General features: G+C 38.9%; 1 protein-coding gene across 4 annotated transcripts in view; it reads right to left on the bottom strand.

The window, feature by feature from the left end:
- SLC44A1 (solute carrier family 44 member 1) overlaps positions 1-15,376 on the bottom strand; it is an 82,975-nt gene that overhangs the window by 43,815 nt on the left and 23,784 nt on the right. For all 4 annotated transcript variants that reach the window (XM_040089873.2, XM_040089869.2, XM_040089870.2 and 1 more), the window contains exon 4: positions 12,970-13,106. In XM_040089873.2, the coding sequence (XP_039945807.1) occupies positions 12,970-13,106 (137 nt within the window). The remainder of the gene's footprint in view (positions 1-12,969; positions 13,107-15,376) is intronic.

Below are 15,376 nucleotides of genomic sequence, written 5' to 3'. Positions count from 1 at the left end.
CCCTGATAAGAGCTATGGGCACCATTTGGGCCTAGGCCACCACATTCACATTAAGGGGTGGCTGAGAAGGCATTTATGATCCTGCCTGGGTTTTTTGTGACTCTGGGCTGCCTGAGCGCTCCAATCTCTGATGTTTCTGCATGAGTTTTTCCTCCCTCATCAGCTCGGCCTTGAACATCTAACACCAGGAGCTACAGAGAGAGAGACAAAGACTCCGAGCAGATTTAACTCTTTCTTAGCAACATGAAGCTTCCAGAGCTTGGCCCTTCTCTGAGAGAGAAAGAAAGGACAGAGTGAACATAAAGAACAACAGAATGAAGTCAGTAGCAAGAGTAAAAAGACTATTAAGACAGAGGGTTGAAGAGCTGGTTGTTCTATTCTTATTTGAGCCATGGAAATGAACTCTATATTTAAGTCATTCCTTTAAATCATGGGAAAAATATGCATTTGGGGAGATGATTGTTTTGATTTGTGTGAGGATTTAAGCAAAGGTGTTTGTGATTAACTAAATAATATTAATCCTATAAGATGCTTGAACAGAGATAAAGATGAGAAGCCCCCTGTGTCAGTGAAGAAGTGAGAAGGTATCTCTGTACCTTGAGGTGAAGAATCCTTTGCTTTGGAGTTATTCATCTTTAAAAGGTGACACCCCAGTATGCAAAAGTCTAAGACTCATGACCCATGAGCAGCTTGGGAAACTGCTCCTGGGAGGGTCACAAAAGCAGGTTTCTCCGGGCGGTTGTTTTTGTGAAATTTTAAAACCCACAAGAGAACTGTTCTAAGTTGTCAGTGGGATCCATGACTCTAAAGGATACTCTTCCCCTAATGAATTGATGAGAGTCTATTGTCAGATAGTGAAACTGACTGAAAATTACAAGTTTTGTCTCTTTATGTTGTTTTGTAAGAAAGTGAACAGTTTGTAAGGAGAGGGAAGAGTGTTTTTGAAGTTTCATTCCATTTTAGGTTTTTTTCCCAACTTTTTTTTTTCTATTATTTTAGTGTGTGTTAATAAACTATTTGTTAATTTTAAGGTTGAGCCTGCTTTGTTTTTCTCCTAGTCTCTCTCCCACAAAAAGAGTAAGTACCAAGACCAAAATTTAGTGAACGTGAAACCACTACATTTACTAACAACGCCATCTGTTGGAGGGCCAGCAGTAGAGAGGGTTACAGGTTTACATTAAAAATAGAAGGATAAAGAAGATAGCAGATACTTATATTTATTTTTCTTTGAATATAGGTGAAAAGCTAAGTTATAAAGATGGCTGGCAGCCAGCTGAACATAAGCCAGCTGTGCCCAGGGGGCCAAGAAGGCCAATGGCATCCTGGGCTGTTATCAGCATTAGTGTGGCCAGCAGGAGCAGGGCAGGTATTGTCCTCCTATACCCAGCACTGGTGAGGCCACACCTCAAGTTCTCTGTCCAGTTCTGGATGCCTCACTGCAAGAAAGACACTGAGGTGTTGGAGTCTGTCCAGAGAAGGGCAATGGAGCTGGTGAAAGGTCTGGAACAGAAGCTTTATGAGGAGTGGCTGAGGGAGCGGGAGTTCTTTAGCCTGCAGAAAAAAGGAGGCTCAGGGGTGACCTTATCACTCACTACAACTGCCTGAAAGGAGGCTGTAGTCAAGTGGAGGTTGGCCTCTTTTCCCAGGTAACAAGACACAGGGCAAGAGGAAATGGCATCAAGCTGTGCCAGGGAAAGTTTAGATTGGGTATCAAGAGTAATTTTTTCACTAAAACAGTCACCAAGCACTAAAACAGGCTGCCCAGGGAAGTAGTTGAGCCCCCATCCCTGGAGGTACGTAAAAGGTGTTGAGATGTGGAGTTTAGGTAAATGGTTTAGTGGTGGACTTGATGATCTTAAGGGTGTTTTCCGGCCTAAATTACTCTGGCTATGATTCTATGGTGAGAACAAGAGCTCTATAGGAAGAAGTGGGATATGTGTTATGTGGACAAGTGTATATAGATTCATGATACGCAGTGTTTGAGGCCAGCTAGGCCATTCTGCCAAGTAACATGGGTGAACTACAGTTTAAGTATCTTATGCAAAGGCCCTCACATCCAAACAACCCGAAGGGACAGGGCTGGTCTCTGTAAGCCCATGCTCCCTTTTGACTTCTGGTAGTTCAGGCAGGAGAGAAAAAGGGTAGGATTTACTATGGAGAGGAAAAGAAACTCTTTGTACAAATGTGCATCTGAAGATCTGTTTGGATCACAAATGTAAATGATGCAAAATCAAATGCCAGACCCTGACATGCATACAAGTCACAAGTAAGACCTGTAGGGTAACCCAATACACTCCTGGCTGTAGAGCAAACTGGAGCCACCTTGACAGATCCCTCCGGAAGCCAACAATATATTCTCTCCTGTCATGCCTGACAACTCAGGCTGCCACTATCATGTCTTGCCTGGGAACTGCTTTTGAGCTACTTTGGATTTTTTCCTTTCAGATGCCTACCTCATGGCACACTTCTTTAGTCACAGCCAAGCAGAAAATTATTTTCATGGAGCTTGTCAAACACAGCATATTAACTACCCTGCATTTAAAGAAACCATCAGTCCCATAGCTGGAACAATGCCCATGAGATTACTTGTCCTTTTGTCCCAAATAATTAGGCAGAAACTTAAATTATTCCCATAAATATTTATTTATATTTTGAAAACCCTCTGACTTCTCCAATACTATGCAGAAGAGCTTTAGTACTCAAATGTGTGCTTGAATAATGCCACTTTACATTTAACTTAAATCTGATTTCTTAACAAAAGAGTCCATGTGCAACACTTAATAAAAGTTTTCATTTTCTAAGGTGAGAGAGAAGAATGAACTGCACTGTCAAACCTTCCACTCTCTAGTAGTTACCCTGGGTTAGCAGAAACTAGCACAGCCATTCTTTTTATCGCTGTTCATGGGGGTAAGGCCCAAAAAATTTGTAATAAATATTTGAGTCATCCACCTTCCTGAGATAATTTAGTTTACCAAAGACACTACTTTTATTCATGAATTATTATCACACATAAATGTTTTAAAACCAGTATGAGTAGGATACATAGGACAAACTAAAAAATCACTGAAATAATACACCCTTTGCTTCCTAAAGCAATGCACATTATTTTCTCTGGAGAAACCCCTAGGCAAATGACATCAAACTGTCCTACATGGATTGGATTACAGATCAATATGTTGTAACATTAAGAAAAATATTTCTAAACTATGCAGAGCATCAGTGTTTGGGCTACTGGTGAACACACAGTACTCTACCTGATGTGTGCGCACACTTTGGTCCCACAATTCTGTATTTGGTGCTTTCACACACAAAGTGGTATCCTTGAGACATACCACAGTTTCTGTTCCATGGTTTCTTTTCAATGAATAGAATTGCTCCAGTCATTAAAATATACTGAAACCATAACTGGAGCAAAGTACCCCAAAAGACAAACTCTCAACATAGCTGTAGGAACTTGTCTAAGTCTTCTTTCTGTTTTGCTGAGACTTGGATTAGTAAGGAGCTAAACAGCTATTATCTCTGGCACTCATAGAAAATAGCTCTATTTAGCTGAAGTTTATATATAAAGATGCTGCAGAAAGCCAGGACTTTTATTTCAAATATTCCCTCTAAATGAGAAGGCAAATTATTGAAGGTCTTGTGTGCTCAGAAGACATAATGCTCTACTTTCCACAGCAGTACAGTAAACAGGAAGGTCCAAACAAACCAAAGGTGGTTAGGTAAAAATACTTTTAGAGACCAGAGCTCCTGGTCCAGGACCAGCTTTCGTTCCTGTATTTGCTTTGCTGTAAACCAACAAACAAACCCCTGCTAAAGCAGCATTACTATCAAGATTTTACAGCTTGAGAAATAGTAAGATTCCCTAAGTCATCCAATAAGAGGAACAGTCCACAGAGGATACCAACGACATTTATATTCCCTGACCTGTAGTAGTAGAATGCATACCAGGGAATTTGGATTCCATTCTGGGACCAGTGTCTAGCCATCTATCAACATTTATTAACAGCAACTAAAACAAGAACTTTCAAACCTAGAAACATGGACTCATTCAGGGCCAAGGATTTAAGCAGAAAATTACAAAACTATGTAGTGACAACAGGAATAGCTTCAGTAGCAGGAGCAACACAGCAACCTTAGGAGTATGTTCTTTTAAGTTACAAAGAGCTCCAAGCAGCTCAACATACCCCTTCTCATATACATGTGGCAAAGCACAACCTGAGAGAAGACGAACTTTTGATAAAGTAATTTCTATGAACTTCCATTCTGAGTCTGACATTGTGCATGTATTGTGCACTTATGTGGCACGACACACATGACAAGTTTAATAATTTCTTTGCCTGTGTCATTCACACTGGTGAGGGGCTTAGAAGGATCCAGCGCCCTGAGCTGGAGGAGAATTCTCCCAGATCTGGGAGAATTCTGAGAATGATAAACTCCCAGTTGACCCTGAATTTGTGTGGGATCTGCTACTCCAGCTGGATCCTCATGTATCTATGTGGCCTCATGACAGGATTCATCCAAGAATATTCAAAGAGCTGGTTGATGTCATTGCAAGGTCTCTCTCAATTATTTTTGAACCATGTTGAGTATCTGGGCTGTTCCCAGCTGACTGGAAGCTGACTGAGGTTGTCTCAATGTTCAAGATGGGAGAGAAGGATGACCCTGGAAACAGGCCTGTTAGTCCCACTTTAGTGCCTGGTAAAATTCTGGAGAAGATTATTCTGGGACTTCTGAAAGAAATCTGAATGAAACACCTGAATGACACTGCAGCCATCATCACAGCCAGCAGGCTTCATGAGAGGAAAGTCATTTATGTCCAACATGACTACTTTTTAGGACAGGATAACTCACCTGGCTGATCAAGGGAAGCCAGTGGTCTTTTTTGATTTCATAAAGCTTTCTGCACTGTCTCTCTCAGGACCCTTCTGTAGACGATGTCCAGCCCACAGCTGGATAAACACATCATGTGGTTGATGAGCAGCTGGCTCATGGGGTTGGGCACAAAGGGCTACAGTGAGTGGGGTGACATCAGACTGGTGACCTGACACTTGTGGGGTTCCACAAGGCTCCATCCTCAGTCCTGTGCTCTTCAACATCTTAAAAAAACAACTTGGACACAACACTCAAAGGCCCAAAGTAAGTTTGGTGGTGATACAAAATTGGGAGGAGCCATTCACTCTCTCAAAGGCAGAGGCTTGCAGAGAAGAGTCAACAAAGGACATGGCTGGGCCATTACCAACTGTATGAAGTTTAGGAAAGACAAGTACTGGATTCTGCACCTGGGACAAGGAAACCCTGGATGTATGGACAGACTGGGGAATAAAACCCTGGAGAACAGTACTGTACAAAGGGACCTGGGGGGTCACTGTAAAGGGCAAGCTGAATATGAATGAGCAGTGGCCTCATGTTGGAGGGCCAACCCTGTCCTGAGGCGCATCAGGCACAGCATCACCAGCCAGGCAAGGAAGGGGATTGTCCTGCTCTGCTCTGCACTGGGGCAGCCTCACCTCGAGTGCTGGGGGCAGTTTTGGGTGCCACAATATAAAAAAGATACTAAGCTCTTGAAGAGTGGCCAAAGGAGGGCAACTAAGTTGATGAAAGGACTTGAGGGGAAGCTGTGTGAAGACCGGCTGAAGGCACTTGGTCAGCTCAGACTGGAGGAGACTGAAAGGAGACTTAATCACAGTCTGCAACTTCCTTGTGAGGGGAAAAAGAGGGGCAGGCACTGATCTCTTCTCTGCAGTGACCAGTGACATGACCTGAGGGGAATGGCCTTAAGTTGTGCCAGGGGGTGGAGGTTAAGGTTAGATATTGTGGAAAGGTTCCTCCCCCAGAGGGTGGTCTGGCACTGGAAAAGGCTCTGCAGGGAAGTGGTCATAGCACCAGTGTGACAAAGTTCAAGTAGTGTTTGGACAACACTGTCATGTACATGGTGTGATTCTTGGGGTATCCTGGGCAGTGCCAGAAGGTGGACTTCATGGTCCCTTGTGGGTCTCCCCAACTCAGCATATTCTATTGATTGAGAACTGACTTCTAAAAAGCCATGTGATGAAACAGAGCTTATAGTTCAGAAACTTAGTATCTTATTTCATTGTCTCCTTTATAAGTAACATCCCATTACTTCATTATGTTCTTTGACACAGGAATAAAACTCACAGACACAAATGTGCAGATATGTTAGCAGCAATGAGACTGTAAAAATGACAACTCCTCACCTCTGGACTTTCAGCCCAATCCTGCTTCCTCTTGAGTTCTGGGTATTTTATAACTAAGTTCACCAATTAAAACTTAGTTAACATTGTGAATACATGACTCACAGATGATTATGCTTGACCAACCAACCCATGTAATAAAGGCTAGAGTATGATATTGATACCGACAGAAGTAGAGTTAAGGAAGCACAAGGCTCCCAGACTCTCACAAGGATAAAATTCTTAACACTTGTCTACATTTCTCTCTCCAGAACTTGCTTGAAATCTATCTGTCAAACTCTATCAGCTCTAAACTGTTAATCTGAACCATACTACCCATTCAAAGCTTCATGCATTGAGACAACTTGGTACACTTCCAATAATCGGATATTTCCTTACCATATTAATGACTAACAATACAGCACAGAAAAGTGGCAGCTTAAAACAGTCTCATGTATCTGGCTGCTGCAAATTCCAGAGCCAAAAAACACAGACCAGGTAGGATGCCAAATACTACTTCCACAGAAGGTGGCAGTTACTCTCCTTTGCTGAGTTCTGTCAGTAAAGAGAACAATGCTGCATGACCCCAGAAAAAGTATGGCAAGTAATAATATGATCCTCTCTTTGTGGACTCCTGTCAAATGGAAAAAGGTTCAGATCACCATGAAGCAAACCACATCATATTGACCAGACTTTCTTTATTCTTTGACTGCTAGACCTGCCAATAGTAATTATAACCCATCTACAACTATAGGAAGTAATTCTACTCAGAACACAAGCACAAAGCAGAAAAGTTTAGGATTGTATAAATTTTCTATTTACCTATTTTAGAATAACAAAAACATTCCAAGAGCAGACACATTTGATACTTCATTTAGGAATGAAGCAGCATTTAGTTATGCATATATTAGCATCAGAGCTGGAAATGACTGAGAAAACAAGAATTCCATCTGTTATGCAGAGATTTTAATGTGATCTGAAGCATCAGATAAAGTGGAAGCACCAGAGGATTGCACAAACATAGCTAAATATTGCAGCTACGCCTTTTGCAAATTGAGCAGGAACAGAGACAGAAGACCAAATAAGGATAGAGCTGAACCTTGACACTGAAATGTCATTTCTGGGCCCTTACTGCCTTCTAGAAGCGCAGTGTGTGTTTTAAGGGAAGAAAAGTAAGGTTTATATGTATCTTTACTTCTAGTTGTTGCAGAGAGACATACACCATTTCTTTAAAACAATGAGCATCAAAGGGCAGGAGAAATTACAGGTGCTTTTATATATAAGTATGAGACTGAAGTGAAAGTAAGCATTCTCCAATCCCTGCAAGAATATTCCAAGAAAGATCCATCACAAAACCCCACTAATTAAATCTTCAAAAGTCTTTAGAATCAAAGAAAGACAAAGAGAACTACTATGATAGATATTACAACATGCTGTTACAATTAGGAGTATAAAAAAAAGAATAGCCTAGTTCAGATTTTATGTATATACATATATGTATTTTGAGTTGTAATTAAAAAAAAATACAATACTCTTCACCTTTTCCTATTCTCATTAACAGTACAGAGAGTTTAAAAATATTATTTCACCTATTCCTCCACTCTATTTCTTCCAATGCTAAATAAAACCAGCTTCTCTGGAATCAAATTAAGAATCCATTTAGTCAAGTAGCATATGTTTCTCCTACTGTCTTTAGCTCTGCACAGCTTAGAACTTAAGGATATTCTTCAGTGCTAACTAAATATCTAAACAGAGTTTGGATTTTGTATTCTAAGAGATTATTCTAAGAGTTTTTTTTTTTTTTTAATATCCTCATGGCAATATGTTTGTTCTGCACACATGATTAATAAATTAACCATAACTTGTGTGCAGAAAAATCTTTGATGCTTAGTGATTTCATTTTTAATCTCTACTTTGACATCACTCAAGTTATGAGATGAAGAAATAATAATTTTTCAACCTTCTCTAAGATATTCTTGGTTTTAATGACCTATTCTTCCTGATAGTTTTCTCTTTTACAGACAGAGGAAATCACTGGTCTTTTTATTATGATAATCCTTGTTTCCATTCTCAGTACGTATACATAAGCAGTATATGAATACATGCTGGAATATACATATGTGTGTTTGTGTACAAGTTTGGGGTTTTTTAAATTTAAACAAAGGACCAGAACACAGCCTTTATAATGCCAACATAGCAAGAGCTGACACAAAGTGCAGTCCTTCACAATTCATAAACATTACACTTTCAGACAATGCTGTGCCTCCAACCTAATCCTCTTGCGAGCCTCAGTAGTTTCACAATCTCTTCCCCTTAAAGTATCTATAACCACTTTAAGTTAAAACACTATATGCATAACAAAAGGTTCCCACGTCTTCATTCTGGGGGCATTTCTTTTGATTTTACATTTTATTCTACCACAATTGATAGCAGGGGTTTTTTTCCCATATAATTCTAAATAATTCAGTAGTCACAACAAGATTTATAACCTCACTATTTCTTCCCCTTTCCAAATGGTTTATTAATATAATCAATAACACAACACAGCATTACTGGAGGACTCCACATGCTGTCACTTTCTGTTGAGGAAACAATTTCATTTAACTAGAGGATATATTTCCATTAGAACACTAACCTGATGGACAGTTCTTGTAACAAGATAGAGTACTAGTAGATGACTCTGTATCTCAAAACTGCTCATAATGTACTTTTACTCTAGTCAATTAAAAAAAAATTACACTCAAAATTAACATACCCAGGTTTCCAAAGACCTGTGGGTGCAGAACTGCTTTATGCATAAGGTATTTGTAAACTAACACATACATCATATTTCAAGAAAATCATGGGCAAAGGATTAAATTTTGAACAGCACACTTTCGCTGAAAACAAAGGCAGGGGGAAGAAGAGCAGATAAAAAATGTCAGAAGCTCACAGTGACCCATGTAGCAACTATTTCTAGAGCAAGTGCCAACGGGACTTGTGAAGATGTATTTTACTACACATGAAGATGTCATTATCTTCAGACAGAAGAAATATTCCTTTTGTTTCCCCTGTGGTTCCTTCTAATTGCTTGGAGATGTCAACTGCTCTGACTTAGCAGACTGATTTCCCTTACTGATCTCTTTCAGGTCAATCTCTATAACAAATTTAATGAAGCATTCCCTCTGGCTCTATGTCCACCCAGACCACAACTAGTCTAGTCTAGCTACAGAATTCTGACAACAGAGATGCCTGTTGAGATGTTGCAAAATAAAAATCTTATTTTAGGTTCCTAAATATGCATCCAGTTACTTAAACAATGAATAAGAATAGTAGTTCCCACACTGAGTAGATACCATAGTTATCACTGAATTAAACACAGTAGAATTTATAGTCACTAGTCCAGTGTTTCTCTTTAATAATGATATTTCATTATTCATTTGACACCGTCATACATTAATTATATCTTCAAGGATATTTCAATACGCTTTAGCAAGTCCTTGAAAACATCACTGCAGTATTTCATGGACATTAAGTTGGTTTCTGTGAAAAAACAGCTTTCAGTCACACCACTCAAAATACATAACTTTTTAAGGGCCAGGACTAACAAAAACATTGAATCACAAGTACTCTGTGCCTGAGGGGTTCTACTGGGTGACAAAAAGCTGGGGAGAGCAACAGCAGTGAATTCACAGCATATAACATGCTCAGTTGTGTCTAACTAATAGTTCTACAAACTCCAGTACTAGCTTGGCAGTTTGAGAACAGCACTGCAGCATTTCTCAGGCAACACTGCACCTGAGTCACTTCCAGGAGTTGCTCCAGAATACTTCTGTGTTTTACAGCTTGCACCTCTGTACAGGTCAAAGAATCTGAGTGTCAAGGACCCAGCTTTCTCTTTCCCTTTTTCCTCCTCTGGTCCCAGATGGTTCCAGTTTTCTGGGTGTCAATAACTGTGAAGAGATTAAAGATACATGCCTTCTTGTTTTCTTAGAATCAGCATGGCTTTGCAAAGGATGGGCTTCTTCTCTTCCTTGATGGGAAGGTACTGCAAATACAGGACCTGACTGTGAGAGGGCAAGTGAGGTATGAGTAAAGTTACTGCCCTGAAATGGTGCTGTGTTATTTACAAAATCAGCTCCTTTTCCCAAATTACAGAAGAGCAAAGGCATCATTACTGATTCAGAGAGCTAAAAGACTGCTTTATCATGAAATGGTCTTCTTGCCTCAAGCAAGCATTTTCTCTGCCCTAAATGCTTATTTGTAATCTCGCTTGCAGAACTGCACAACAAACATGTTGTGCAGAACTGCAAAACGAACATGAGCTCTGCCGTAAGTGTTCTGAATCTTTGGGGTTGGCAGTTGTGTCCTTTTGTGTTGAGGCAATCAAGCGCATGCCTCACTTTAGTAAAAACACCACAAATGCTAAGTTAGCTGCAAATTCATATGAGATATTGATAAAATCACTAGTGAATACAAAGATGTTTTAGTATGTTTTACATGTCACAGCTCTTGAATAAGATATTTAAATTAAAAAACACATTTATTTGAACTCACCACACCACCTCTTCATGGGCAACTGAGGCACAATAGGTGACTTCTTTGGGTTGAGAATGGGTTCTTAAGCAGTAATTTCTTTAAGAATTTCAAGGTGCATGGACAAGTAAGGTGATTTCAGGGATTGCACATCAGACAGGTGAAAATGGCCAACTCTACAAAAGCACATGCAACAACCTACAATTGCTCCAGACAATTGCTATTTTCAGGATGGGGGAAGGGTTAAAGCTTTCAGAAAGGTTCAACAGAGCAAAATTAAGAATTGACTGCATTCTTTACCTATAAAATTTAAACATTGAGATGGTTTTCTTTTTGAGTATTAGAAGTTGTTAGCCTGAGAAAATTCAGTAACAATTATCACAAAAGCAGACACAATTTGCCCTCCTTCAGAACCTGACAGTTGAAATCTATTTTCTAACTATATATCATCACAAACACAAAAATTGAAATTAAACTCATTGCAGTCATGTTCAAGGTTCTCAGATTTAATTACTACTATTACTATTTTTACAGTGGAGTCAATGGTCACTTAAAATAGACTGCCAAACCTAATCCTAGTATTAATTAATTTAAATCCTCCACCATAGTTACAAAGTGGATCTCAGAAGAATTATTCCGTTTACTGAGTACTATAGTTTTGGTAGAGTTCACTGTTCTTGCCCTACTACAAGGCTGAATCACACTTGAACTTTTACTATATATATGCAACTGTTAAGATAATCAACAATTAAGCTGCTCATTTGCAGCAAAACACAGTTTTTGAGAACTTGCTCAGGTTTTAAGCAGAAATATAACCATGAGGATGACAATATTTCCCTGAATGTTGTGATTTCAGTCATGCACAGACTTCACCTATAAAAGGAAAGCTCAGTTTAGTGTAATACTTGACAAGCCAAGTATATAAAGAAAATCAGGAACTGAACTCATTGATGATTTTGACCTGCTGTAGCACCAAGTTTCATACTTCTAAGCAAGCTTCTGGAAACGGAAAAAACTGCCTATCATATTATTTATTTTTTTTTAAACATCTTTAGGTTTTAAAATCTATACCTTTAAGGAAAATAGAACAAAAAAACATGAGGACAAGACATAGTATAGCATGTTTTGGGAAGAGTAATGGTTTTTGTTCTGCTTTAAAAGATAGTTATACTGAACATATGTCAGGCACAATTAATAAGAGATTCGACTTATAGAAAAAATGTTGGTGATAAAGAAGGACATGGCTGAATTCCATTGCTTCAAGAGGTACTTAAACTCCACCAAAAATGACATTCACTTCGTACTAACAAAGAACTAGCCGGCATTCGTTAAGAAAAATACAGCATGCTCAGAGAAGGAGTAAGAAATGCAATCGTAGCTATTGACTATTTTCACTTCTAACTGACAACGGTGCACAGATCACATGAGGAAGCTGTTTGTGCAGCACCATGAGAGCTGTGATGCCTCACAGCTCTTCAGCTTCCTGACTCAGATACAATGCTGGTACAGCGCAATGGGACACCAAGGGCACTAACAGTGCCCCAGTGCCACTTCAACTCGCTCTGCTTTCAATCAAGAGTATTCACATAACCTGTGCTAGTACTGAAGTAAACATTTCAGTTTCTGTTACAAAAAGTAATCAGTTCCTCTGCTTTGAACTGGGTCATCCAGACTGAGTAATTTTTAGTCAAGTACATTACAAAGAACTATTACTGCATCATTTTAAAAGATAACTTTAGGACTGTGCCCACATGTTAGGAAAATGTTCCCACTTGAATAACTAAAAAATGCTGACATTTCCTCAAATTAATTTAATATCTTTATTTTATTTTCTATGTCCAAAGGTTGGTTACTTCTCATGCATTTTATTCCACTGATTGCTAAAGTAAGAACTAAGCTAGTAATGTCAGTATTACTACTACAGAGAAAAAGTACTACTCTTAAGGAAGACAAGGTATAATATTTCCTTTGTAAATGCAATTAGTTTCCTTTGCATTTCATTTTTAAAGAAAAGCATACGCTTTTCTTTAAAATGCTTGTTACATTTTGTATTCCTATTTTAAAAACAAGCATTCCAAATGGCCCAAGACACAGTGGAATACTATCATACTATAAGATACAGTGATGTTTTACCTTAATGAAAAGAGCACATTATTTCTATTCATATTTCTTAATACACATTTCATCTTTAGCTCAGCTAATGCAAAAGTCTTTTTCAGATTCTACAAAAATATGAACAAAAACAAACCTATTTTTTTCATACCATTAGTTTCTGCAAATTTCTGTATCTCAGCCAGAGTTTTCAGTTCTTTCCTTGGGCAAGCTGATACACACAAGGCAATAGACTTAATCTTCTGATGTACTAGATCAATGTTGCATGGATCCAAGAAAAATACATACCTATGGAAGGAAAAAAAAAAAAAAAAAAAAAGGGAAATTACTTCTATTTTAATTATCAATTACACTGAACAAAATTTCAAACTATGGGATTAGGTCAAGACTGAGTGATTCAGTCTGTCCAGAAACATGGGAAATTTGTTATTAATGTAACTTGTGTATCAAAAGAATTTATGTACTCAACATACACACAACAAATGTATGGGTATTTATATACCTCTGGATCACACAGAAAGGATGTTTAACTCTACTTGATTCAAGTTCCATTCAAATGGTGCTACTCATAAAAACAGCAGCAGTCCTACCATGCCTCTTCACAGATATGAGTCCAAACATTCACAAACCTTTATTCCAACCTTAAACTTGGCTTAGAGAATTCCAATTTTTTTCCAAAAAGACCCAAGAAACCAAATAAAGTCACTCTCACTCTGTAAAAAGAAAAGGTCCACGACTATATTAATGAATATATATAGTACCAGTAATTAAGAACAGCTTTTTAGTATACATTGACTTTCCATGCCACGACCGAACCAACTACTTCAGTATTTACTTAGAAATGAAATTCCTTCAGATACTTCAAGTACAATTATCTAATGTTTAAGTGCAGTATTTTAAAGAGATTCTACTTTCTAATTTTTCACAATGAACGTGATTTAAAAATCCAATGAAGGAAGCACAAATTATAGATTTTCAACTGACTTCTCCTGGCTATATATGCTTTATGACAAACACTAACACTACAGAATTTCCACTTATAGTATAATAGAGATGCTTTTCCCTTTGAAAGTTGAACAATTCTTAAATTCCTACAATTCTGGTCATGTATTATGCATTGAAATATTCTCTTCATATCATCATATGAAAACACCAGAAATCTGCCAATGCCATTTCCATTTTTGCAGTCCTCATGATGGGGATTCATTCTGTAACCAGTGAAAATTCTTTTCACTCCTAAAAAGCATTTAGGTCCCCTCAGAACACCTTCAGCCTTTATGTGAATTGCCATCTAGTGCTCTATTACCCAGTGTCAGTGTACAAGAATGACTACTACGTAGTACAGTCTTCCTTAAAAGTCCATCAAAACTCATGTCGTCTAAATGAACTGCAACATGGTAACAGATTACCTGCATTCTTAAAACATACCTTTCTTTGTCAACATCTCAGTGAAATCATCCACCCTTATTCATTTTTTACTTTTTACACACTACACATCTCAGGTCTTCATAGACAGACCACTGGAGACTGAGAAACAAGTATAAACATGAAAACTCTGTCATGCAGACACAGTAAAAGTAACTGCATGCAAGCAATAAGCCACAGATTTCCCTTATTTCAAAGAAAATACTCCTGAGTTGGTACCAAGACATACAATAGCTGTTTTAATTGAAGTTCCTCTGGTTGTTATCTCATACAATAAGAGTACATGGCAGGAGAGCATCTACTTGTTTGAGGGTATTTAGTCAAAGGAGCGACAAAGCAGAACCTGACTGATATGGCAAGGGAGGCTAGGATGGGAACAAACCTGCTAAGTCTCACTAATTGGTAAGGATATGGGGATTATGAAAATGGTGATTTTTCAGTATGACTATCTGGTTAAGGACCTTGCCAAACTGAGATAAGGAAAAGGAGGGCGACACTCAGACATAAAACTTGTCCATTTAATGTTAATAAAAACAATAACCAGAAACACAGTCAATGACAGTAATCAATGGCCTATCAAGAAACTGCAGACAGGGACTTTGTGACTGATAGGGATGCAAACTCTTAAGTGCAGAAAGTAGGAGGGGTCAGTCGGACCCTGCCAGCATCTGAGGCAACACACCTGGGACACGGTAGCAGACAGGGATGTAAAAGGAAACAAGTACATGCAAGTTGATGCTGGTCAGTAAATCATCTGACCTCTGCACCTGATCACTGCAGTCTACCTTGTCCTGTTACTAAAGCTTGTAACTCTCTCTGCATAATTCTAGTTTCTATCCCATGAGCATGGATGCTGCAAGTGCTGCAGGGATTAAGTCCCAACTACTGGGGGGACTGACAGGGGTGTGAGGGATTTGGTGCCAGCAACTGTCATCAGACCAGGGGTTTGGGTGTCACAGGACTGTGGTGTCAGCTACCGAAGTGGGCTCTCAGTGCCAGTGCATGGAGGGGACATGGCAATGAGCTGCTGGGGTGGGAAAAAATGTGTGCCCACAAAAAAAACAGCTACAGAAGTGATAGACTCAGCATATGTGGTCATAGCCCCTGTGGTGCTGGCTGTTGATGGGGCTGAG

Source organism: Hirundo rustica, chromosome Z, assembly GCF_015227805.2.
Source record: "Hirundo rustica isolate bHirRus1 chromosome Z, bHirRus1.pri.v3, whole genome shotgun sequence".
Classification (NCBI taxonomy): domain Eukaryota; kingdom Metazoa; phylum Chordata; class Aves; order Passeriformes; family Hirundinidae; genus Hirundo; species Hirundo rustica.
Note: the sequence above shows the minus strand (reverse complement) of the source record. Positions and strands in the feature narration are given on the sequence as shown.